General features: G+C 44.8%; 1 protein-coding gene across 2 annotated transcripts in view; it reads right to left on the bottom strand.

Annotated features, from left to right (window-relative positions):
* Positions 1–26,994, bottom strand: part of TDRD1 (tudor domain containing 1) — a 1,656,135-nt gene that overhangs the window by 798,930 nt on the left and 830,211 nt on the right. For both annotated transcript variants that reach the window (XM_069239312.1, XM_069239311.1), the window contains one exon: positions 18,062–18,232. In XM_069239312.1, the coding sequence (XP_069095413.1) occupies positions 18,062–18,232 (171 nt within the window). The remainder of the gene's footprint in view (positions 1–18,061; positions 18,233–26,994) is intronic.

Raw genomic sequence — 26,994 nt, forward strand, 5'->3', positions numbered from 1 at the left:
CTCCCATAGGAAGGAAGGGCATGAAAGGTGCCGGTCGTAACGGAGCCGGAGCACCCATTGTTGATGGCCAAAGGATCTGTTGAAAGATGGCAAACATCGCATTTAAAAATGGTGGATTCAAAGGCGACGTCGGCGAAGCTGGTGAAGCCGGTGAAGCAAGAGGCGTCTGCGGCTGTGGAGAGACGGTAGGGCTAACTTCCCATGTTTTACGGTGTCAAGCTGAAGGCGACCTCGAACGCGATCTCTCCCTACTCGACCGGCGCCGAGATTCACGATGACGCCGATGGGACTTCGGAGAAGATGACTTGCGTCAATGCTGCTTTTCTTTTTTCTTGGACTTCGCCAAAAAGAGCTTCGCCTCTCGCTCTTTTAACGCCTTCGGATTCATTCGTTGACAAGAGTCACATTTGTCAACGTCGTGGTCGGAGCGGAGACACCACAAACAGTCTGTATGCGGGTCAGTGACCGACATTTTGCCTCCGCACTCATTGCAGGGATTAAAACCAGACTTTCTTTGAGACATTCTTTCTCTCTCAAAGAAAGAAACAGTAACAGTAACTACGCGGAGTAGCAACAGTAGCTCCCTCGAAGAATAACCGTCGTTAGAATGGCACGGAAAAAAGGGAACTGACGTAGGCGAGGACCTCTTATTGCCTGTATGACGTCAGACGGTGTCGCGTGGGCAATTGTGACGTCCTCGTCGACGTGCGGAAGCTAGGAAGAAGATTTCCGTCGAAAGCTGGCGCAAGGGGAGAATTCAATAAGTGAGGAATCCACAGGTAGTTGTATCCATCAGAAAGTGAACTTACTGGTCGGTATTGTTTATATTTTTTGTTCAGTTTCACAGTTGGCAGTTGTTTGTTGTATTTAATTAGACCGGTTGTGTCTGAAGTTCTAGTCAGTTTGTCATTAACTTCAAATTGGTTTGTTTACTTGTTTGTTTAAAAAAAATTGCAAACTGTGTGCACAGATTGGTGCTTAGCTGGTGGTATCTGTGTGTACTGGTGCTCTGCTAGTGGAGTGTGTAGAGTGGCACATGGGTGGCAGTGTGCATGGACTTGCATTTGGCTGGCGGTCTGTGTGTGTGTAAAGGCATTTCGGTGTATGTGTGTGTAAAGGCGTTTTGGTGTGTGTGTGTTGTGCGAAGCAGCAAGCCACTATACACACACGCCGCTTCTGAAATGCTAGTCCACACATTCCACCAGCTTCCAGGCCATGTGATTGTTGTGTCAGAACTGGCATTTGGCTGGTGGTGTGTGTGCTGGCTATGTCTGTGGTTAGCATCTGGATGGTGGTGTGTGTGTGGTTGGTCTACGGCTGGCAGTGTGCAAGAGCTGGCATTTGGCTGGTTGTCTGTGTGCAGTGACCTGCTGGTTACTACACACATGGCCAGCCAAATACCACTCTACACACTCCATTTGCTGCCAGGTGGTGTGACTGCGTATGGAAGTGATGGGCCCTTGAATGGGGCTGTTGGCGGTGTGAACTGTTTTGTGTGTGGCACGTATGAAAGGTGTGTGAAAGGCCTGTAAAGCAGTTGGGGCCTTGACAGGGCCTTGCAGCTCATAAGCTGCAAGTCATTGATTCAGAATTTGCAAGTCATTGATTCAGAATTCTCAACTTTCAAATATCACCAGTGAATCTGGTGTTTATGGCATTTTTTGTTAATAAATTTACATTTTGAACTTTTCACACAGCCTTGTGCCAAATCCGACCAGTATGTGTGTGCACTGTCTCGAAGGAAAATCAACAAACTCTAGATATTTTTCCAATCTACACATCAGGGGTACTCCAGAGTGGCTCGTGTGGATCCCTCAAAGCACTGGAAAAGCTTGGAGCCTCAAACCACATATGTCCTGATGAAACTGGTACCTCACCTGTGTGGTTGGGCCTAGTGCAAAAGGGCAGGGTCCAAGACGCAATTAGATAACTTCAACAAAAGGTGTAGCAGCAGGTTTAGGGCCTGATTTCAGCAGCCACACAGGAAAAACTACCACACCCAAGCATTTATGAAAACTAGACATGCAGGGGGGTACAGGGTGGTGTGCCTTCCATGGATCCCACAAAGTTTTCTTACCCATTTACTTTTCTCTGTCTCTAAAGATGACCTACAGTATCTTTTTTATTTTTTATGTGTAATCTTTGTACATGTGACAGCATATTTTGGTGATGATGTATGACTATTAAGTTGATAGATCATGTACGATGCCAGTTAATAATCTTGATTGTTTTGTTTCTGTAAACTTTTGCATTATAGCAGCAACTTTTTTTCTATTTGTGTTAATTTCAGCACAGCAATCCGTGAGGCATTCATTCGGGCAATACATTAGTTTATAGTTAGCAGCATGAGTATTTTCTTTATGTTTATGGCACAAGCATGAACACTTGCACTTCTGGGTTTACAAGCTATTCACAGAGGCATTCACTTTTGGGTGACACCCCTCTATAATTTTCACGGACTGCCCGTTTTAGCCTTTTAGCTGAAGTACAAAATGTAATTAGGACAGATTGTTTTCCCCAGCTGGATTAAAAGGCAAGGGGTCTCCTGTGCTCTGAGGGAGGGAGACGCAGACAGATAAACAGGCCTTCTTTCCAGGGCGTCTCTTTCCCTAAATTAATGCAAATGTGCGCAATTGGTAAATCTGCAAATGCAAAGGGGCATGGAAACCTGCATTGACTTTAATCCAAGGAGTCACTTGAAGGTTTCTGATGACAATTATATTTTCTTTTAGAGATGTACTGTATGGGTGCTCCAAGCTGAGCTGTGGAGTGTGTGGTTTTAATGGACTCTTCTAAAAATGTTAGTACTAGGTATAAACTGTATATTATTCAAAGCTGAATTTTAGGAGGACTTTTTTATTTTAATCGAAATGTATTTGCACATTTTGTAGCAGCCTATATTCTGTGTGTAATGCATGTTTAAAATAAGGACTCACACATTGATAGTTCTTTCAGGGACCTCTGTTACTCACAGCACTAACATACATTGGCAAAAACAATAGGTCTTGTCTACGCAAGAGTTATTGGCTTTGCCAATGTGTTTTAGCCATGTTATACACCAGTGTGGCTGCTGTTCAGCATGATTAAAAGTTAGTGGCATAGTGCTGTAGAGTGGAGTAGAGTGGCATAGGAACAGTGGCTTAGAGGACAGTGGTGCAGAGTGCAGTGGGGGTACAATGCAGTTGTTTAGAGTACAACAAGTGCAGTGGTATGGAGCGGCGAAGGGAAGAGTAGAGTGGCATAGAGTGCAGTGGAGTAGAGTGGCAGAGAGTCCAGTAGTGTAGAGTGGCGCAGTGGATTACAGTGCAGAGTGGACGAGAGGCATAGAATGCAGTAGTGTAGAGTGTTGCAGTGGAGAGTAGAGTATAGTGCTGTAGAGTGCAGTGTTGCAGAGTTGAGTCATGCAGAGAAGAGTGGCATAGAGTGCAGTGGCATAGAATGTATTGGCATAGAATGCAATAGTACAAAGTAGAGTGGGGTAGAGTACAGTGAGAGTGCAATGTTGCAAAGTAGAGTGGCAGTGCAGTAGTGTAGAGTGGAGCAGAGTGGCACAGAGAGCACTGGCTTAGAGTATAGTGGTGCAGAGTTGAGGGCAGTGACATACAGTGCAGTTGTTTATAGTGCATTGGCATAGAGTGCAGTGGCATAGACTGGCATGGGCAGAGAAGAGTGGCACAGAGTGGAGTGACATACAATAAAGTGGCAGAAAGTGCAGTAGTGTAGAGTGGTGCAGTGGCATAGAGTGCAGAGAAGACTCAAGTGGCATACAGTGCAGTGGCATAGAGTGGTGCGTAGTAGTGTAGAGTGGTGCAGAGTAGTGTAGAGTAGTGTAGAGTGGTGTGAAGTGCAGTGGAGTTATGCTGAGTAGAGTGGCAGAGTGGAGTGAAAATGAGTGTATTTGAGCAGAATGTAGTACTACAGGGTAGAGTGGTGTAAAGTATAGTGGCAGCCAGTGCAGTGTTGCAGAGTAAAGTGTCAGAGTGCAGTGGTGTATAGTGGAGTAGAGTGGCATAGAAAGCACTTGCACAGAGTACAGTGGTGCAGAGTGCAGTGGAGTATAATGCAGAGCGCTTTGGCATAGAGAGCACTGAAGTAGAGTACAGTGGTTTAGAGCACAGTAAGACAGAGTGGCGAAGAGTGCATCAGCGTAGAATAGATTGTTTCAAAGTAGAGTGCAGTGGCATAGATTGGAGAGGTGCAGGGTAGAGTGCAGTGGCATAGAATGCAGAGGCACAGAGTGCAGTGGCATAAAGTAGATTGCTTCACAGTAGAGTGAAGTGGTGTAGAGTGGACAGGTGCAGGCTAGAGTAGAGTGGCATAGAGTGTGATGGCATAAAGTGGTGTAGAGTGCAGTGGTGCCAAGTAGATTAGAGTGACGTACAGTGTATTGAGGTAGAGTGCAGGGGCAGAGTTAAGTGTTACAGTGTAAAGTGCCCTAGAATAGAGTGAAATAGCATATAGTGCAGTGGCGTACAGTGCAGTGTTGCAGAGTGGCACAGAGTGGAGTTGTGCGGAGTAGATTGGTGATGCCTAGAGTGGAGTGGTACTTCGTGCAGAGGTTCAGGGGTGTAGAGAGACGTAAAGTGCATAGGCATTGAGTACGATGGTGTAGAGAGGTGTAGTGTGAAATAGCAGAGTGCAGTGACAAGAGTGGAGACGTTCAGAGTGTAGAAGAGTGCAGTGTCCCACAGTGCAGTGGCATGGAGGGATGAAAAGTGGAGTGGTGAAGAGTAGGGTGCAATAATGTGGAATGGTGCAGAGTAGAGTAGAGAATGCATGGTGTGGTAACACACTGCCATTTCAGACAACACGTTTTTGATTGAAATGACCATTACATTTGCACAGACATACAGTTTTTCAAATAAAACTATACAATGCACAGACAATGTGTGGAAATTGCATCACCTAATGTAATGATTTGTTTTAATCATATAAAGGTATTTGTTTCCAGAACAGTTCAGAATTAACAAAAATGTGCTTCTTTGTAGTCCTAAGTTTATTTCAATGTTGTCATGTGATAGAAATAACTCTTTCCTACGCCCAGTATCCAGCAAGATTGTTGCATAAATTGCCTCACTTTGAAGTCAGAGAAAGAAAAGTAAACACTAAGGTTCCCACCGAAAACAGAGCCTGTAATTTGACCTTGTTCTTTGAATGCACAGTAAATGTGATGAGATAAGAACAAGATTTACAGGCCTCTTTACAGAAAGGGAGCACTCAGAAGGATACTGTAAATAAGGTTTGGGCAAGGGAAAGGATTAACTCAAGCTGGATAGCCTAAAGCAAATAAAGCCGGCAAATTTAAAGCAACAAAATGTGAGTTGCAAACCACAAAGCCAATGGCAAGCAACGAACAGCATGCATTCCCAAGGAAGCTCTATGAATGTACTTAAAGTGACAACCGTGGGATACTTTGTTGGTAAAGTCTAGTATTTTACTGCAGTCCGTAGGTTTGGCCACATCAATCACCCAGGTAGCATGACGAGAAGACCTGGAGTGGTGTCCATGTTGTATGTAAGGTCTGTAGTCCCTATCGTGTGGAGCTTCTGGCACACCTCATGTAGGGTTAGTGCTAAGTGACAAACATGAAATAAGGCATTTAATGATTGTTTAAGATGCCTGTAAGTAAGGAGTTCACCGGGGAAGATGTGGGTCTGCCACAAGGGTTTGGAAATTTAGTAGCTCGCTGTCCAGAAACAAAGGCGCAATTTTATGACACCTGCAGCATGCCGCTCATGGAGTTGCTCTGAGCACAGCCATCCTGTGTGACGGGGAAGGCTTAGCAAAGGTAGTGCAGGAGCACAGGGTTTCTTTGAGTCAGTGAGCTTACAGGTTCTAGCAAGGCAAGAGAAAGCTGTGCATGATAACCCCAGACGGTGATCCATAGAATGGTCAGTAGGAAACAATGAGCACTGCAGTAAGCCCTCCTTAAAAGCCTTTATGGATAGAACCTATCTCATGCAGGGGGGTGGGCAAAAAGCCAGCGAGCCACCCATTGGACCTGTGCAGTTGAATAATAGTGTTGTAAGTCCAGATGAAATCCACCCACAGTCACAGGCAGCTTTAGAGTAGAGATACCCAATAGCACACTAATGACCAAATCAGATGTGAATGTCTGATGAAGGACGAAAAGGGGAAGGTTTGCAAAATAATACTATCATTGGGGTAGCACACCATCTTCACTAGTGCCACGTGGCCCACTACAGAAAGCAGAAGAGATGACCAAAAAGCAAACTGGGCTCAGAAGGACCATGACGTTCTGCTGAGATTTCCGGCCTGCAAATACAGTGGGGGAATGGTAAGTATTAATCACTAGGTATCGAAAGGTGCTGGTTCCCCATTCAATCTGAAGTATAATTGTATATAAAGAGGAAAATAGTGTCATATCTTAAAGAAACACTAATTACATTTTTTAATTTTTACATTTTCTTTGTGCTATTTACACCCCAAATATTTTGAAGATTCTATGTGTACTTGACACTTAGGGATAACCCTGATCACTAGTTTGGCTTTTGCGCAATTGCAAAACCATTTTAAGACATGGACAAAGCAGGCAATTGTCTTGCACAATCTTGCTCACGCTTCACAAGCACAAACAGCGGACCACTGCACCAGAAGAGTTTGCCAAGGTGGGTGGGTGCTACTTGTTCAACCACTTGACAGTGCCTCTTCTGTTTCTCTCCTGTCTGCAGAGACAACTCCCGAGGCACGCAATACCTTACAATAGTCTTGGTGGACCCATCTTGCCTGATTTTAGGAATTGTCCCACCTTGTTCTTCCTTATTTATCCAGTTCTTAGCAACAACCCTTTGAATCAGTTGCCGTGGATCTCCCATTTGATCTCAATTTCATCCTCCTCTTTTATTATCTTTGATTGGTAGTCCCGGCTCCCAGTTCTGAGATAAATGTAGAGTCCCTGACTTACACTCTAGTGCTGCGAGACTACAGACATGTTGTGGGTACCTCACGTCCTGACATTAGGTGTGAGACTGTCGTCCATACCATCTGCCCTGCCTCATTAATTTTTTTTTAGGTTGAAAGTCCATGGGGGGTTGGGGTGAGCCAGATGTTGTGCTCAATTTGTTTAAACTAGCAAAGTTAATTACCTTAGTGTTTCATAAACTGTTTGCCAGGGTTTTAAAATGTTTAGAACATTTTGCTTTTACTTCTCTTCAAGGAAGATTGGGTAGATTTGGGTAGGGGTGATGGCCTTGCCACAGTGCTGAAGGGCATTCAATCTTAATATTGTGTTAACAAGACTCATGGGCCCACCATTTGAGCCCATGCATTATTGTCAAATCCAATATTTAACTTGGAAAGTAGCCTTTCTAATAGCCATCACTTCACTTAGAAGAGTTAGCGAAATACAGGCGTTTACTATTCAAGAACCCTTTATACATAAACATAAGGTGGTTCTCCGTACAAATCCACAATTCTTACCAAAAGTCATATCACTGTTTCATCTAAATCAAACGGTGGAACTCCCAGTCTTCTTACCACAGCCAGACTCAGTAGCAGAAAGGGCATTACATACGTTAGACATAAAAAGAGCGCTAATGTATTACATTGAGAGAACAAAACAATTTCGGAAAACAAAACAATTGTTCGTAGCTTTCCAAAAACCACATGCAGGTAACCCCATATCCAAACAAGGCATTGCCAGATGGATTGTCAAATGCATACAAACCTGTTACCCTAAAGCTAAAAGGGAATTACCCATTACTCCAAGGGCACACTCCACTAGAAAGAAAGGCTCCACAATGGCTTTTCTTGGTAATATACCAATGACAGAAATTTTTAAAGCAGCCACTTGGTCTACGCCTCATACATTTACTAAGCATTACTGGGTAGATGTGTTAGCAGCTCACCAAGCCACAGTAGGACAGGCTGTACTAAGAACATTATTTCAGAAAAATAGGCACTGCTGTAAGGGCCGCATGTGTAGTCTTGCGTTTGGGACAATAGCTATGCAGGAGGACATCATGCCTAGTAGTTTCATCAGAAACCTTACCATGTATTGTTGGTTTGGTTGGATGCTTGATCTTACATTTTGTAACGACTAAACTCTTTGTGGACTTGGAATGGCAATTGCTTTTTGTGTGTTGAGAGTTGCTCCCAAGTATTTTTGTATTTGGGATGGTTGTAGATGTGATTTTTGAATTTATAGAAAACCCTAGTTTGTGTACAGTATCAATGACGTAGTGCGTGTGAAATTGACATTGTTGCTGAGTGTTGGCTTTTATTAGCCAATCGTCCAAATATGGGAATACGTGTATGTGCTGTCTATTTATATGAGCTGCTACTACGGCTAGGCATTTTGTAAATACTCTGGGGGCTGTTGTTATTCCGAACGGTAGCACTTTGAATTGATAATGTTTGCCTTGTATTACAAACCTGAGGTATTTCCTGTGAGATGGATGGATGGGTATGTGAAAATACGCATCCTTGAGATCCAGTGTTGTCATGTATTCCCCTTTTTTTAGTAAGGGAACTACATCCTGAAGTGTTACCATGTGGAAATGATCTGATTTGATGAAGAGATTCAGTGTTCTGAGATCTAAGATAGGCCTTAATGTTTTGTCCTTTTTTGGAATAAGGAAATACAGGGAGTAAACGCCTGTTCCCGTCTGGTGATAGGGTACTAGCTCTATGGCTTGCTTCTGTAACAGTGCTTGGACCTCTATTTGTAATAGGTCTAAGTGTTGTGGAGACAAGTTGTGCGCTTTCGGTGGAACCTCTGGAGGGAATGTTGTGAATTCTATGCAATAGCCATGTTGGATAATTGATAGGACCCACATGTCTATGGTAATGTGTGTCCAATGGTGGTAGTATTTGGTGAGCCTCCCCCCCACTGATGATAAATGTTGGGGTAGTGTGACATTGAAGTCACTGTTTGCTAGGGCTTGGTTTGGAGGGCTGGAATTTCCCTCTTCCTCTTGGAAATTGTCCTCTGTAGGAACCACGAAACCCCCCTCTTTGGTATTGCGACTGGTAGGTGGGTTTGGTTTGGGAGGTGGATGGTTCAGCTGTCTGTTGTCGAAAACCTCCCCTAAACTGTGGTTTCCTAAGTGTGCCTCTGTACTGTGAGGAGTAGAGCGCGCATATGGCTTTGGCCGTGTCCGTGTCTTTTTTCATTTTCTTGATGGCGGTATCCACCTCCGGCCCAAACAACTGATGTTGATTAAACAGCAAATTTAGTACCGCCTGTTGTATTTCTGGTATAAATCCAGAACTTCGCAGCCATGTATGTCTCCGAATTGTTACAGCTGTGTTTACAGTCCGTGCTGCTGTATCTGCAGAGTCTAGGGCAGACCGTATTTGATTGTTCGATATGACCTGTCCCTCTTCCACTACTTGTTGGGCACGTTTTTGGTGTTCCTTGGGCAAATGCTAGATGATGTCTTGCATTTCGTCCCAGTGTGCCCTGTCGTAGCGTGCAAGTAAGACTTGCAAGTTTGCAATTCGCCATTGATTGGCTGCTTGTGATGCCACTCTCTTGCCCGCTGCGTCGAACTTTCGGCTTTCTTTATCCGGTGGTAGGGCATTCCCTGATGATCCTGCGTCCGGAGGGAGCTGTTGAGTTATAAACACTGGGTCTGACAGGGGCGGTTTATATTTCTTTTCGACCCTTGGTGTGATAGCTCTCCCCTTTACAGGCTCTTGGAAGACCTGTTGTGCGTGTTTGAGCATGCCCGGCAGCATTGGCGATATTTGATAGGATGCGTGAGTGGATGCCAGAGTGTTGAAAAGGAAGTCATCCTCCACTGGTTCAGAGTGCATTGTTATGCTGTGGAACGTTGCTGCCCTGGCTAGTACTTGTGTATATGCTGTACTGTCCTCTGGTGGTGAAGGCTTGGTTGGATAACACTATGGGCTGTTGTCCGATTTAGGTGGGTCGTAAAGATCCCAGGGATCTGCATCATATTGGGTCATCCCAGTATCTGTGGGTCACTGAGTTATCGGTTTACCCACTAGTGACAAGTGTGGTGATTGCAGTGGGGACGGTTGTGGTGAGAACTGTGGTGGTGGTGACTGGTCTCTAACCACTTTGGCTTTCGGTTGCATTTCTGTTTCCTGAAAGGCTAGTTTTCTTTTCGATTTAAGTGGAGGGATGGTCTGTATCTTCCCTGTGTCCTTCTGTATTTGTAACCTTTGTTGTGTTTGGTCAGGTTCTTCTACATCCAGATCTTGCTTAAATCTATGCCTTTCTTTGAGCTGCATAGAAAGCCCTTGTTCTCTGTGTTCGGGCGACTGGGGGTGAATGTTTGATTGGTTCCGGGTTACGTTGCGTCCATCCAGTTAGGCTATCCCACAGCGTTTGTGTTTTGCTTTGTGTTCGGGCGACAAACACAGGTTACAGACCCGGTGCTGGTCTGTATAAGGATACCTTGCGTGACACTTAGGGCAGAAACTGAAGGGTTCCGGTCCATTAGTCTTGGACGATGGGTGTGGTTGGGCCGATCAGGCCTCGACGAAGAGCGGAAGCCCCGAAGGGCCGCCGAAGCGGTCTTGATGTCGGTGCCGATACAATAAAGCTAAACCTGTACCGAACGAGAACAATACCGACAAATTTTCGATACTTAGCTAACTTTCCCGATTTGAAATACAGAGCGAAGAGGAACACGTCCGAACCCGATGGCGGAAAGAAAACAATCTAAGATGGAGTCGACGCCCATGCGCAATGGAGCCGAAAGGGAGGAGTCACTCGGTCCCGTGACTCGAAAAGACTTCTTCGAAGAAAAACAACTTGTAACACTCCGAGCCCAACACTAGATCTGCAGCTACACATGCCATTGAATATATATATATATATATATATATATATATATATATATGGAAAATGTCACTTACCCAGTGTACATCTGTTCGTGGCATTAGTCGCTGCAGATTCACATGCTGTGCACATCCCGCCATCTGGTGTTGGGCTCGGAGTGTTACAAGTTGTTTTTCTTCGAAGAAGTCTTTTCGAGTCACGAGATCGAGGGACTCCTCCCATTTCGGCTTCATTGCGCATGGGCGTTTACTCCATCTTAGATTGTTTTCCCCCGCAGAGGGTAAGGTAGGAGTTGTATATGCTAGTAATAGTGCCCACGCAATGGAGTGAATACGTATGTACATAATGTAGTTTAAAGTAATATGTATATATTTACAAATATACAGATGTTCAAGATCAACTTCTAAACGGCTACAGGCTCCCGGGGAGGCGGGTGGGCGCATGTGAATCTGCAGCGACTAATGCCACGAACAGATGTACACTGGGTAAGTGACATTTTCCGTTCTGTGGCATGTGTAGCTGCAGATACACATGCTGTGCATAGACTAGTAAGCAGTTATCTCCCCAAAAGCGGTGGTTCAGCCTGTAGGAGTTGAAGTTGTCTGAAACAATGTTCGTAGTACTGCTTGGCCTACTGTGGCTTGCTGTGTTAGCACGTCTACACAGTAGTGTTTGGTAAATGTATGCGGCGTAGACCACGTAGGTGCCTTACATATTTCTGTCATTGGAAAATTTCCTAGAAAGGCCATGGTAGCACCTTTCTTTCTAGTTGAGTGTGCCCTTGGTGTAATAGGCAGTTCTCTTTTAGCTTTAAGATAACAGGTTTGAATGCACTTAACTATCCATCTAGCAATGCCTTGCTTAGAAATTGGATTTCCTGTATGAGGTTTTTGGAAAGCAATAAATAATTGTTTTGTTTTGCGAATTAGTTTTGTTCTGTCAATGTAGTACATTAACGCTCTTTTGATGTCCAATGTATGTAGTGCTCTTTCCGCTACAGAGTCTGGCTGTGGGAAGAACACTGGTAATTCTACAGTTTGATTTAAGTGGAACGGTGATATGACTTTTGGTAAAAATTTAGGATTTGTTCGTAGAACTACTTTATGCTTGTGTATCTGAATAAATGGTTCTTGTATGGTAAATGCTTGAATCTCACTTACTCTTCTTAAAGATGTGATGGCAATTAAAAATGCAACTTTCCATGTTAAGTATTGCATTTCATAAGAGTGCATGGGCTCAAAAGGTGGACCCATGAGTCGTGTTAAGACAATGTTAAGGTTCCATGAAGGAACTGGTGGTGTTCTTGGTGGTATATTTCTCTTTAGACCTTCCATAAATGCTTTTATGACTGCTATTCTAAACAGAGAAGTTGAGTGCGTAATTTGCAGGTAAGCTGAAATTGCTGTAAGATGTATTTTAATGGAAGAGAAAGCTAGCTTTGATTTTTGCAAATGTAGTAAGTATCCTACGATGTCTTTGGCAGATGCGTGTAAGGGTTGAATTTGATTGTTGTGGCAGTAATATACAAATCTTTTCCACTTATTTGCATAGCAATGTCTAGTGGTAGGTTTCCTAGCTTGTTTTATGACCTCCATACATTCCTGTGTAAGGTCTAAATGTCCGAACTCTAGGACTTCAGGAGCCAGATTGCAAGATTCAGCGATGCTGGATTTGGGTGCCTGATCTGTTGTTTGTGTTGCGTTAACAGATCTGGTATGTTTGGTAGCTTGACATGAGGCACTACTGAGAGGTCTAGTAGTGTTGTGTACCAAGGTTGCCTTGCCCATGTTGGTGCTATTAGTATGAGTTTGAGTTTGTTTTGACTCCGCTTGTTTACTAGATATGGAAGGAGTGGGAGAGGGGGAAAAGCGTAAGCAAATATCTCTGACCAACTCATCCATAACGCATTGCCCAGAGACTGATCTTGTGGGTACCTGGATGCGAAGTTTTGGCATTTTGCATTTTCCTTTGTTGCAAATAGATCTATTTGTGGCGTTCCCCAACTTTGGAAGTAAGTATTCAGTATTTGGGGGTGTATCTCCCATTCGTGGATCTGTTGGTGATCCCGAGAAAGATTGTCCGCTAGCTGGTTCTGAATTCCTGGAATAAATTGTGCTATTAGGCGAATGTGGTTGTGAATCGCCCAATGCCATATTTTCTGTGCCAGGAGACACAACTGTGTTGAGTGTGTGCCTCCCTGTTTGTTTAGGTAATACATCGTTGTCATGTTGTCTGTTTTGACAAGGATGTGTTTGTAGCTTATTATGGGTTGAAATGCTTTCAGCGCTAGAAATACTGCCAATAGTTCTAAGTGATTTATGTGAAAGTGTTTTTGGTGAGTGTCCCATTGTCCTTGGATGCTGTACTGATTGAGGTGTGCTCCCCACCCTATCATGGAGGCATCTGTTGTTATTACGTATTGTGGCACTGGGTCTTGGAAAGGCCGCCCCTGGTTTAAATTTATACTGTCCCACCATTGAAGCGAGGTGTATGTTTGGCGGTCTACCAACACCAGATCTAGAATTTGACCCTGTGCCTGTGACCACTGTGATGCTAGGCACTGTTGTAAGGGCCGCATGTGCAACCTTGCGTTTGGGACAATGGCTATGCATGAGGACATCATGCCTAGGAGTTTCATCACCTTTTTGACTTGTATCTTTTTATTTGGATACATGGCTTGTATTACATTGTGAAATGCCTGAACCCTTTGTGGGCTTGGCGTGGCAATCCCTTTTGCTGTGTTAATTGTCGCCCCTAAGTATTGCTGTGTTTGACACGGCAGAAGGTGTGACTTTGTGTAGTTGATTGAGAAACCTAGTTTGTGGAGGGTTTCTATGACATACTTTGTGTGTTTTGAACACCGTTCTAGCGTGTTTGTTTTGATTAACCAATCGTCTAGGTACGGGAACACATGTATTTGCTGCCTTCTGATATGTGCAGCTACGACTGCTAGGCATTTTGTAAAAACTCTTGGCGCAGTTGTTATTCCAAACTGCAACACCTTGAATTGGTAGTGTACACCCTGGAATACAAACCTTAAGTACTTTCTGTGTGAAGGATGTATCGGTATATGGAAATATGCATCCTTTAGATCTAGTGTTGTCATGTAGTCTTGTTGTTTGAGCAGTGGGATTACGTCTTGTAATGTCACCATGTGAAAGTGATCTGATTTGATGTAGGTATTTAATGTTCTGAGATCTAATATAGGTCTCAGACTCTTGTCTTTTTTGGGTATGAGAAAGTACAGAGAGTAAACTCCTGTTCCTTTCTGGTGTTTTGGTACTTATTCTATTGCTTCTTTTAGTAGCAACGCCTGAACTTCTAGTCCTAGAAGATCTATATGTTGTTTTGACATATTGTGTGTTTTCGGTGGGACGTTTGGAGGGAATTTGAGAAATTCTATGCAATAACCATGCTGGATAATTGCCAGGACCCAAGTATCTGTTGTTATTTCCTCACAATGTTTGTAAAACTTGCTTAGTCTCCCCCCCCACAGGTGTTATGTGTTGGGGATGTGTGACTTGTAAGTCACTGCTTATTTTGAGGAGTTTTGGGACTTTGGATCTTTCCTCTATTTTTTTGGAACTGTCCCCCTCTATATTGTCCCCGAAAACTTCCACGCAGATATTGGCTCTGATAAGTGGGCCTTGTTTGTGTGGTTGTGGGTTCTGTGCTTTGCCCTTGAAACCCCCCTCGAAACTGTTTTTCGAAATGTGCCTCTGCGGGGAGTAGTGCGCGCCCATGGCTTTGGCCGTGCCAGTGTCCTTAAGTTTTTCGATAGCAGTGTCCACGTCCGGCCCAAACAACTGCTGTCCGTTAAATGGCATATTGAGCACAGCTTGCTGTATTTCTGGTTTAAATCCTGATGTACGCAGCCATGCATGTCTCCTTATTGTCACTGCTGTGTTGACAGTTCTAGCAGCTGTGCCTGCAGCATCCATAGCTGACCGTATCTGATTGTTGGAGATACTCTGTCCTTCTTCAACTACTTGCTGTGCTCTTTTGTGGAACTCCTTGGGCAAATGTTCTATTAAATGTTGCATTTTGTCCCAATGAGCCCTATCATATCTGGCCAACAAAGCCTGTGAATTTGCAATACGCCACTGGTTTGCTGCCTGTGCCGCCACCCTTTTGCCTGCTGCGTCGAATTTGCGACTTTCCTTATCTGGAGGTGGTGCATCTCCTGAAGTATGTGAGTTTGCTCTTTTGCGAGCTGCCCCTACCACAACTGAGTCCGGTGCTAGCTGTTGTGTGATGTACACGGGGTCTGTTGGTGGCGGTTTATATTTTTTCTCCACTCTTGGAGTAATGGTCCTTCCTTTTACAGGCTCCTGAAACACTTGTTTGGAGTGTTTGAGCATCCCAGGTAGCATGGGAAGACTCTGGTACTGGCTGTGTGTGGACGACAGTGTATTAAATAGGAAGTCGTCTTCAATGGGCTCTGCATGTAGGCTGACATTATGAAATGCCGCTGCCCTCGACACCACTTGTGCGTAGGCTGTACTATCTTCTGGTGGCGACGGTCTAGCTGGATAACAGTCAGGACTATTATCTGACACTGGTGCATCATAAAGGTCCCATGCGTCAGGGTCATCTTGACTCATCCCTGTGTGGATCGGGGATTGCATCATAGGTGGAGTGGCTACCGGTGATGGTTGCGGAGAGCATTGTGGAGATGGTGGCGGGGTTACTTGTTTAGCCACCTTTGCCTGTGGCTGCTTGTCTTTCTCCTGGAAGGCAAGTTTGCGTTTCATCATAATAGGAGGGAGAGTGCTGATCTTTCCCGTTTCTTTTTGGATGTGGAGCCGTCTTTGGGTGTAGTCCGGCTCCATTGCCTCTAATTCCTGTCCAAATGTATGTTTTTTCATTTGTGAGGACAGTCCTTGTTCCTCTGTGTAGGAACTTGATTTTTGTTCCGAAGCCGGATGTTTCTGTATCGAAACCTTTTCGGCTACTTTTTTCGGTTCCGACGAAACCTTTTTTGTTTTCGGCATCGTGGTCTCTCGGTGCCGACTCATTTCGGTGCCGCTGTCTCGGTGCCGAACCTGCTCGGAGCCACTATCTCGAGCCCCAGATTGCAGTGTGGCGGTATCTCGACCGGAGTCGGATGACTTCGCCACCAGCGTGCCCTTTTTCGGTGCCGATGATCGGTCACCTATTTTTCGAGTTAAGCCATGGCCTGTTGGCGGTGGCGTCCCCTGGGCTTTTGTTGTCTTCTCGTGAGTTTTATGTTTCGACGTCTTACTCGCGGTTTTTGGCGTTTCTTCGGGATCGAGCTCGTCAGAGTCCGATTCATGGATGGAAAAGCTTTCTTCTTCCTCCTGGAAACGCCCTTGTCCTGTCGGCGCCGACGCCATCTGCAGTCTTCTTGCTCTTCGGTCTCTTAATGTCTTCCTCGACCGAAACGCTCGACAGGCTTCACAGGTATCCTCCTTGTGCTCTGGTGACAGACACAAGTTACAGACCAGATGCTGATCTGTATATGGATACTTGTTATGGCATTTTGGGCAGAAGCGGAATGGGGTCCGTTCCATCAGCCTTGAAGAGACACGTGGCCGGGCCGACTAGGCCCCGACGGGGGGATCGAAAAAACCCCGAAGGGCCACCGGAGCTCTTCAAAAGTCGGTGTCGATCTGTTATAACTAACCCGATACCGAACGCAAACAATACCGACGATTTTTCTGAGATTTTAACTAACTTTCCGACCCGAAACACGGAGCGAAAAGGAACACGTCCGAACCCGATGGCGGAAAAAAAACAATCTAAGATGGAGTCGACGCCCATGCGCAACGGAGCCGAAATGGGAGGAGTCCCTCGATCTCGTGACTCGAAAAGACCTCTTCGAAGAAAAACAACTTGTAACACTCCGAGCCCAACACCAGATGGCGGGATGTGCACAGCATGTGTATCTGCAGCTACACATGCCACCGAACATATACATATATATATATATATATATATATATATACACAGAGAGAGAGAGAGATAACTATATGTGACGATGGGATGGTAATTTTTCACTTGTTGATGCCATCTGGAAAAACCAGACACCACCTTCTGCAGCACTTTTTTCCCAATTTTTTCAATATAATCTCAAAATTTACTTATGGTTCAGCTAATTTCTCAGTCTCCTCAAAGGGAATCCACAAACCCTGGGTACCTTCAGAATCATCAGGATGTTGGAAAAAAGGACTCAGATTTGCCCTGGATAGCCTATATAGAAAATAAAGTTATGGAGGCCTAAGAGCAAACTATCCCAAATAGCCGAAACAAAAGGCTTAGCACTGGGAGAGTTTGGGAAGTGTATTTCTTCCAGACAGCCGCACAACAGAGGGTGTGGGTGTTGGCAGGATAAGCCATTCAAGCAGAAAATTCATTATGCAAGTAAATTCTTTTCAGGAGAGGCTTCGATCAGATTATCTAGGAAAAAGTATTTTCCAAACTCGCTGTCCCTCTAAACTAATAAATAAGGTTCTGGCCTTATTCAAAGATTAACAATTGTAGCATATTTTTAATCCATGTTCAATGTCTGTGTCCAAACTACAGATTGTCAAAGATATGAATGGGGTGATAAGGAATGGAACTCCAACAAGGTAAGCTTCCTACACACACCATCACAATCAGAAATTGTGCTAATTTATTCAGAAGTTTGATTCTGAGCATTGAGGCAAGAGGCTATAATGCCCAATCATATCATGCACAAAAAGGAAAATTGCTGACTTAACTTCCTGAAGTCTGTCAAATGTTTGATGTGCCGTGGATAACAGTAGGAGGGCACTCAAGATTTTAGAGGATTTTAATCTGAAACAAGGCAAGCTAATATCGTGGGATTTGAAACCAGTGAACATGTGTCCTCACAAATGATAAATCTTCAAAAGAAGCTTTAGACATTCTTCATAAAGACACGCAAAACCATTGAGGATTATAAAGTAAAGCACAAGCTAAAAACAAGAAAACAAAGAGGTGGTGAGTTGTAAAAGGTCAGATCATTTAACAGGGTTGGGAAGCCAGACGTGCTTCACCTGCAATTTTCATATTAGTGTTAAGACTTCATTCATATAATAAAGAAAATAGACACTGGTTATAACTGCGAGAATTCATAACATTACCACATTTTACTAGCAATACTGTATATTTTGTGCACAGAGTCTCCCTTACCACATCATGAAATCATGCAAAGTGGGTAGGACCCAGCTCAACGGTGGCAAATAACGCACCACAATTAATCTTCCTAAACGTTAACAAAGACGTACACTACTCTGAAAATTAATATATGTTATATCTTACCGGCTAATGAGCACTTAATAGCCTGCCAACGCAGCTCCTGAAACACTGGAAGTATAGGGCGAAGTCGAGAAACTGGAAGGATTTCAAAGTTACCATAGTCCACGTAACCGACCAATACGCTGTCTTTAGAAATGGAACGAATGACTGAGGCTCTATACCACTGGTTGTCTTCTGCGAGAAGAAAACACACACTAACAGTAATTATTATAACATTGATATGAAGAAAAATAAGAGTAAGAAAAAAATTATTTTAAGCCAATAGCTCTCTGAACAGAGTGCTGGATGGCACCTAGTAAAAGCAAAACGTTTAGGTAGTCACACTAATGTTCTAGTAAGTTGGGGCTTGATGGTGATCGAAATGCACAGAATAAAAGCATACATCCTAAATTCAAGCATGCAATGCTTCGTACAATGAACCGAAGTTGAGTGACAGGAATAGGAATATGACAACAAAAATGTATTTTTCATTTGCAAATGGAGTAAGCATTGGTATACTTTGTAGCTTTACATGCTTAATGACATATTCTGACTGTGAATCCCCAAAAATTAAACTTATGATACATATAATAATTCTTCATTCTCCCCAGCTCACAGCACTGGTAACTCCACGTCCGCCCAACATGTAAGCACATACACAAAGATACTAGTTCTCTCTAAGGATACGTAGTTGTAAATTAATCTGTAAAATAAATTAGTACTGGAAAGCCAGCTTTATAGATATTAACTTTGTTAAGCCTTTAACAATTTACATGGTAACATGCTTCTTTGAACTAACTTCAAAGGGGCACACACTGGTAATTGAGAGATTATTTCCTTTATCCAAAGACATTTTTCAAGACATTCTCTGCATGTCTGGCATATCCAATTTAGAGCATACATCCAGACATTTATGGCAGCAAATGTTCTTTACTGAGAAGGCCATCTATGACTCCATGTTTGCTTTTCCTTGGTGGAAATTGTTGAAATACACTGAGCAATATCCTGTTTTTTTAAAGAAAACATTACACAGTCCTCAGGCAACCAAACCTCGTCACCTTTAGTTACACGATGGCCAAACTTTATTTCTGTCGTATACTACAAAGAGAGGTAATCTGAAACGAATTTGCCTCTAAAGATAGTGCTCAAGCATCTCTTGTGTAACTATGTTAAGTCATTTTGAAACTCGTTTAAGGCTGGTCATTTAAGAATGCTTGTGTTTTACTAACTCTCCTACTAGGCAAGACTGCTACCAGAAATAATATCTTCCAGGTATCACATTGAACATGCAGTTAACACATCAGTTACTACAAAGAAGGCATCCGTTTTGACAACATCACATACAATTCTCTTGCTAGAGAACTATTAATAAACCTAGCAAAACATCTCCCATAATACCTTCAAGCAATGCTGAAGGAGCTTGGAGACTGAGGAGTATTAAATAATGGAAGACATCTACCTAGATAATACTGTTAGTACAATACTGAATTATTCCCGCTTCTTTTTATAGGTCTGACTCACGTACGCACACAAATAATAAAGCAGAAGGGAGAGAGGCGCTATGGCTCAAGTCCTTTGACCAGCTTTTTATCAGGTATTGATTCCAGCAGTAGGTGTGTTATCCTAAGGATCTTCATTCCTTTTTTATAAGGACTGTAAGGAAATGCCTCCTTGGCATGGTTACCCCCTGACTTTTTGACTTTGCTGATGCCAAGTTATGATTTGAAAGTGTGCTGAGGCCTGCTAATCAGGCCCCAGCACCAGTGTTCTTTCCCTAACCTGTACTTTTGTTTCCACAATTGGCACACCCTGGCATCCAGGTAAGTCCCTTGTAACTGGTACCCCTGGTGCTAAGGGCCCTGATGCCAGGGAAGGTCTCTAAGGTCTGCAGCATGTCTTATGCCACCCTGGGGACCCCTCACTCAGCACAGACACACTGCTTGCCAGCTTGTGTGTGCTGGTGGGGATAAAATGACTCAGTCGACATGGCACTCCCCTCAGGGTGCCATGCCAACCTCACACTGCCTATGGCATAGATAAGTCACCCCTCTAGCAGGCCTTACAGCCCTAAGGCAGGGTGCACTATACCATAGGTGAGGGCATAAGTGCATGAGCACTATGCCCGTACAGTGTCTAAGCAAATCCTTACACATTGGAAGTGCAGGGTACCCATAAGAGTATATGGTCTGGGAGTTTGTCATGCAAGAACTCCACAGCACCATAATGGTTACACTGAAAACTGGAAAGTTTGGTATCAAACTTCTCTGCACAATAAATGCACACTGATGCCAGTGTACATTTTATTGTAACATACACCCCAAAGGGCATCTTAGGGATGCACCGTGAAACCTTAACCGACTACCAGTGTGGGCTGACTAGTTTTAGCAGCCTGCCACACACCAGACATGTTGCTGGCCACATGGGGAGAGTGCCTTTGTCACTCTGTGGCTAGTAACAAAGCCTGTACTGGGTGGAGGTGCTTCTCACCTCCCCCTGCAGGCACTGTAACACCTAGCAGTGAGACTCAAAAGCTCACCCCCTTTGTTACAGCACCCCAGGGCACTCCAGCTAGTGGAGTTACCCGCCCCCTCCGGCCACGGCCCCACTTTTGGCGGCAAGGCCGGAGGAGATAATGAGAAAAACAAGGAGGAGTCACTGGCCAGTCAGGACAGCCCCTAAGGTGTCCTGAGCTGAGGTGACTCTGACTTTTAGAAATCCTCCATCTTGCAGATGGAGGATTCCCCCAATAGGGATAGGGATGTGCCCCCCTTCCCTCAGGGAGGAGGCACAAAGAGGGTGTAGCCACCCTCCGGGCTAGTAGCCATTGGCAACTAACCCCCCAGACCTAAACACACCCCTACATCGAGTATTTAGGGGCTCCCAGAACACAGCAAGATAGATTCCTGCGACCTAAGACGAAGAAGGACTGCTGAGCTGAAAAACCTGCAGAGAAAACGGAGACACCAACTGCTTTGGCCCCAGCTCTACCGGCCTGTCTCCCCACTTCTAAAGAACTGCTCCAGCGACGCGTTCCACAGGGTCCAGCGACCTCTGAAGCCTCAGAGGACTACCCTGCATCTAAAAGGACCAAGAAATCCCGAGGACAGCGGCTCTGCTCCACAAAGACTGCAACTTTGCAACAAAGAAGCAACTTTGAAAGAACACACGTTTCCCGCCGGAAGCGTGAGACTTTGCACTCTGCACCCGACACCCCCGGCTCGACTTGTGGAGAACAAACACTACAGGGAGGACTCCCCGGCGACTGCGAGCCCGTGAGTAGCCAGAGTTGACCCCCCTGACCCCCCACAGCGACGCCTGCAGAGGGAATCCAGAGGCTCCCCCTGACCGCGACTGCCTGCTTCAAAGACCCGACGCCTGGTAAGGACACTGCACCCGCAGCCCCCAGGACCTGAAGGATCCGACCTCCAGTGCATGAGCGACCCCCAGGTGGCCCTCTCCCTTGCCTGCATCGCTGAAGAGACCCCTAGGTCTCCCATTGGATTACATTGCAAACCAGACGCCTGTTTGCACACTGCACCCGGCCGCCCCCGTGCTGCCGAGGGTGTACTTCGAAGACGCGGGTACTTACCTGCTGGCAGACTGGAACCGGGGCACCCCCTTCTCCATTGAAGCCCATGCGTTTTGGGCACCACTTTGACCTCTGCACCTGACCGTCCCTGAGGTGCTGGTGTGGTAACTTTGGGGTTGCCCTGAACCCCCAACGGTGGGCTACCTTGGACCCAACTTTGAACCCTGTAGGTGGTTTACTTACCTGCAAAACTAACAAACACTTACCCCCCCCCCCCCCCCAGAAACTGTTGAAAATTGCACTGTGTCCAGTTTTAAAATAGCTTATTGCCATGTGTGAAAACTGTATATGCTTTTTTGCTAATTCAAAGTTCCTAAAGTTCCTAAGTGAAATACCTTTCATTTAAAGCATTGTTTGTAAATCTTGAACCTGTGGTTCTTAAAATAAACTAAGAAAATATATTTTTCTATATAAAAACTTATTGGCCTGGAATTGTCTGAGTGTGTGTTCCTCATTTATTGCCTGTGTGTGTACAACACATGCTTAACACTACCCTCTGATAAGCCTACTGCTCGACCACACTACCACAAAATAGAGCATTAGAATTATCTCTTTTTGCCACTATCTTACCTCTAAGGGGAACCCTTGGAAACTGTACATGCTATTTCTTACTTTGAAATAGTACATAAAGAGCCAACTTCCTACAAGGACCTACTTGTGTTCGTTGAAAATCATCCGAAGCTACCAATATTATTAATGCTGCATTAGTAACCACATCAAACAAGATTACATTAGTGGCTACCATATACAACGTTACTAGCAATGACGACCTCCATGCAGCGGATAAAGTTGCCAGAAGTAACATAAAAAGGGAATCTCAATTTCAAATGCCTTGAAATTACAGCCATAACCACCATGCCCCTGGCACCAAAGGATTGAAATTAGTTTAACACTCAAATGTTAGCTTAAAGTATTTTTTTTTTTTAATTCTGTCATTTTTCCTCCAAACATCAGTTTGGGTTCTGAAAACAAACACATTTATGTCTCTAAAACACACACAAATTTAGTACTCACGAATTAACTCAACCAAGTAGCGGTAAGCGCGTTTGTTACCAAGAGGAGGGGCAGGGGCCCTTTAAAAAGCTGGTCGCGCTCCCGCCGTCGTGGATAGCGCGTTTGTTGCCAAGAGGAGGGGCCGGAGCCCTTTAAAAAGCTGGTTGCGCTCCCGCCGTCGCGGGAAGCGCGTTTGTTGCCAAGAGGAGGGGCAGGAGCCCTTTAAAAAGCTGGTCGCGCTCCAGCCGTTGCGGGAAGCGCGTTTGTTGCCAAGAGGAGGGGCAGGAGCCCTTTAAAAAGCTGGTCGCGCTCCCGCCGTCGCGGGAAGCGCGTTTGTTGCCAAGAGGAGGGGCAGGAGCCCTTTAAAAAGCTGGTCGCGCTCCCGCCGCTGCGGGAAGCGCGTTTGTTGCCAAGAGGAGGGGCAGGAGCCCTTTAAAAAGCTGGTCGCGCTCCCGCGGGAAGCACGTTTGTTGCCAAGAGGAGGGGCAGGAGCCCTTTAAAAAGCAGGTCGCGCTCCCGCCGCGCGGGGGGCGCCCGGGCAAAGCCCGGGCCAATGGCGGGCCCGTCCTTGCCCGTAAGAGGCAGGGCAGGGCCACCCCCCTGACAGCCACCCAAAAGAAGTCTGGTACAGTTAGCCCAATGGACAGGGCTACCTAAAGGTACTGTGCCGGTGATTATTCCTTAAAATAAAAGAGGGTCTCCAGGAAGCGCGCTTTTGGTGCTGCTGTGAAGGAGCACTGATTTCTAGGACGCGCCCCCCCTCACGCAAGGACTGACATAGGCGGTTTACGCGTAAGGCATAAGACAGGCCTATAAACCCATAACTGCAGGGAACTTGGTGTGGTTAAAGGCCGTGACTGGACATCTGAACCAACTAGGGTCTGACTATAATCTTCCAGTCAGGGGATCTGAGTTTGATATATACGCCAAAGTAATTTACAGTAACCTATCTTGGACAAAGGGACTAGCCTGTCAAAATGGGAAAACGTAAGGGAGATAATGGGGGAAGGGAACCCACCCAGGAGGCCCCACCACCCAGGCTAATAACAAGCTACCTAACGTCTGTAATGGGTGCCATTGAGACAGAGATAGGGAGGGTGGAAGCTTCCCTGGAGTCGACTCTTGAGAAAACAGGAAAGGCTGGGGAGGGGGGACGGAACCCGTCGGCAACATTGCTGCTGAGCAAGACCCAGAAAAGAAACCCTTGTGTAATAACAGAAATTGGTTTAATCGATTTAATTACTCCTACAACTCCAGAGAGTCCACCTTAAAAAAAAAAGCAGGCAAATAATCCCCTCCCAAACGGCAGTAACCCCCATACACCAAGTTGGACTTCCTGTAGATAGGGAAGGCATTGGAGAGTCCTCACCAGGAACTAAGAAGACCAAGAGCAAATGTCCTTCCAAAACCCAAAAAACAAAACAAACTATAGGGAAGCAACCAAAAGACAGTAAAAATCTGGATTTAATTAAAACATGTTTTTTGCAAATTGAAGACCAACTTAGAGACATTAAAAAACTATGCTCGTCAGTTCTGGAGAAAGTGGCCGTTCTTGAACACAAGGTTGAATCTATAATGAATGTAAAACCCGAACCACCGAAGGTAGAATCTGAGAACATTCATTCCATTCCTGAATATTTACCAGCTCCACCTATTCATCAGCATCAGAACTTTAGAATATCTCCTGCCCAGAACCCAACCCAAAATCCCCCGAATGTAGAGGCCTCACATCATTTTACCAATCCACAATATCAGCGGGGCATAAATAAACGGGAAGGCCACCGGGGCCAGGAAACTATAAGTACTCAGGTAGCCTGCCCAAGGATACCTTTGGCATGTAACCCCTATGTTCTAATTTTGGAAAATGCCCCTATATTGGAAAGCACCCACCCCGAATCTCATATGTCTCTACTGAATAAAGTGACTCATTGGGTAGGAAAACATACGGGAGGGCGGGCTGACTTCCATAGGGACATCTTAACTGTAAGAAGGGTACCTTAGATTGGCTCATCCCCTAAAACATCACCTGGGGATTGTATTATAATACATTTTAGGACCCCCCGGACCGTAAATGCTCTGTTTCACCATCTCTCACCTATGAGATTATCTGTAGGGCCTATAAGAGTCCAACGTTTGACTAAGTTTATCCATCCGTCATCAAACCCATGCCATCCTGATTCAACCCACTCTGGGATCCAGAATCCCAATACCCTTGGTCTCTCTAACCCCTCTGACACTGCTTTGACATTATCTAATAGGTATGAGACCCTGACCTCACTAGAGCAGTTAGATTGACAATCACTAATTGAGCCACCCTCGCAAGATCCTCTGGTGACAAATGTATTCTCACAGTCCCCCCTAGATTCTAAAGGAGTCCCTAATATACAGGGTATGACACCCCTAGGGATCATTTCATGGAACGTTGCGGGTCTAAAATCAAAAATTGGAAACCCCGATTGGATAGATTTAGTGATGGGAAATTTTATTATCTGTTGTCAGGAGACCTGGCTCATAGAATCACCATATATTAATGGTTATACCACATATTATGTCCCTGCAACTAAGGCCCATGCAGGTCGAGCTAAGGGCGGTCTGGCCATCTTTTTATCCGTGGAGGCTGGAGGGATGGAAGCACGTGTTGTAGGTATATCGCCTTTTTTTCTGGCCCTATCTCTGAAACTAGAAGAACCATTCGATATACTACTGATCAACTATTATAACAACACCTTTGATAATTCAGACACTAGTGTGGTCAGTAGTTTGGAGACCCTAATACATAAGGTAACAGCATCCAGTAAAAAGGACACAAGAATAGTCTGGGTTGGTGATTTTAATGCCCATCTCTGCGAGCCAGAACTCCTCGATTGTTGTGGTCTCCTGGATGAGAATGACATTCCCATTCAACACTTCAAACATTCCCCGTATGAGAACGCCCTTAATTCTCTGATAACAGTAAACTCCCTTTCCTTTCCCACACCCGCTACCAGAGGGATACCAACATTTGTAAGGGGGGACACACATACCATTATTGATTATATTATTTACTCTAGAGAATTGTCCCCTATTACAGGTCAATTCAGGGTTACCCCGACCTGTTTTAGTGATCATAATCCCTTATCCATTATAATTAATTTAAATCTGATAAATGACTCAAGAAGAGGGAAGCGACACCCAGCCATGAACCACTCATCCCAAAAAGGGCTTACAATCAAATGGGGGAAGATAAACAATAAAACATTTTTTAGAGATTTTTTTTTAATAAATGGCCAGACGTTATGACATCCCTGAATGAAAACAAGGCCCCACATGAAATTATTTGCGCATTCTCCTCTCTGACAAATTATATGGAGGAGAAACTACAGCCTCAACGAGCTAATAAAGTCCATGGCCCGAGATGGTTTAACCACGCATGTACCTCATCTTTAACCAAGCTAAAAAAAAAAATCAATCAACGCATCTCCCAAAGATCTACAAGCAATTAAGATTGCCAGGAAAAACTATAAAGAAGTTCTTGCCAAAAGGAAAGCTGATCTAAGTGAATCTGCATGTGAGGAACTGATGGCTGCAAGCAAACTCAAAGATACAACTGCATTCTGGCGTGTGGTTAACTCTTCACCATTGAGCGGTAACTTTGATACACCCATGGACTCTGTCATACCAGCCAAGACCTGGGTGGACTATTTAAACAAACTTTCGCCATAGAGACAAATACCCAATCAGAAATGCTAAGCTTGGCTTTTAGTAACACTATAAGTGTGGATGATGTTAAACAGGTAATCCAAGATAGTCCATCTGAGAAAGCCCCGGGTCCAGACAGAATTCCTGCTGATTTATATAAAACACTTCCAGACTTCTGGGGCCCACTGTTAACCAATGTCATGAGATCGGCTGTGGTAGGCCCTTTAGTAGATTCTTGGAAAGAAGCGATCATCGTCCCGATTTTCAAGAAGGGAGATAGGGCAGACCCTCTGTGCTACCGCCTAATCTCTTTGCTGGACAGTTCAGTCAAAATTTTGGGCCGAGTAATTTTAAATAAGCTAGAAGAATGGGCGACCGATACTCACTCCCTCTCAGAGGTACAATTTGGCTTTCGCCCAGGGGTGGGCACAGTCGAACAAACTCTTAATTTGACACTCATAGTCCAGAAATACACTAAAGCCAAAAGGGGCTGTATACACTTAGCATTTATGGATCTCGCCTGCGCTTTTGATACAGTCAGCAGGGAGAAACTGTGGAAGGCAATGCTGGGTATGGGCGTGGATAAACACATAGTTATATTACTCAGTAAACTTCACGCTTGCACAGAGGCTCGGGTCCGTTACTCTCGGGAGGGAGGCCTGACAGAGAAATTCCCCTCACAAAAAGGGGTCAGGCA

This window comes from Pleurodeles waltl, chromosome 6, assembly GCF_031143425.1.
Source record: "Pleurodeles waltl isolate 20211129_DDA chromosome 6, aPleWal1.hap1.20221129, whole genome shotgun sequence".
Lineage (NCBI taxonomy): Eukaryota > Metazoa > Chordata > Amphibia > Caudata > Salamandridae > Pleurodeles > Pleurodeles waltl.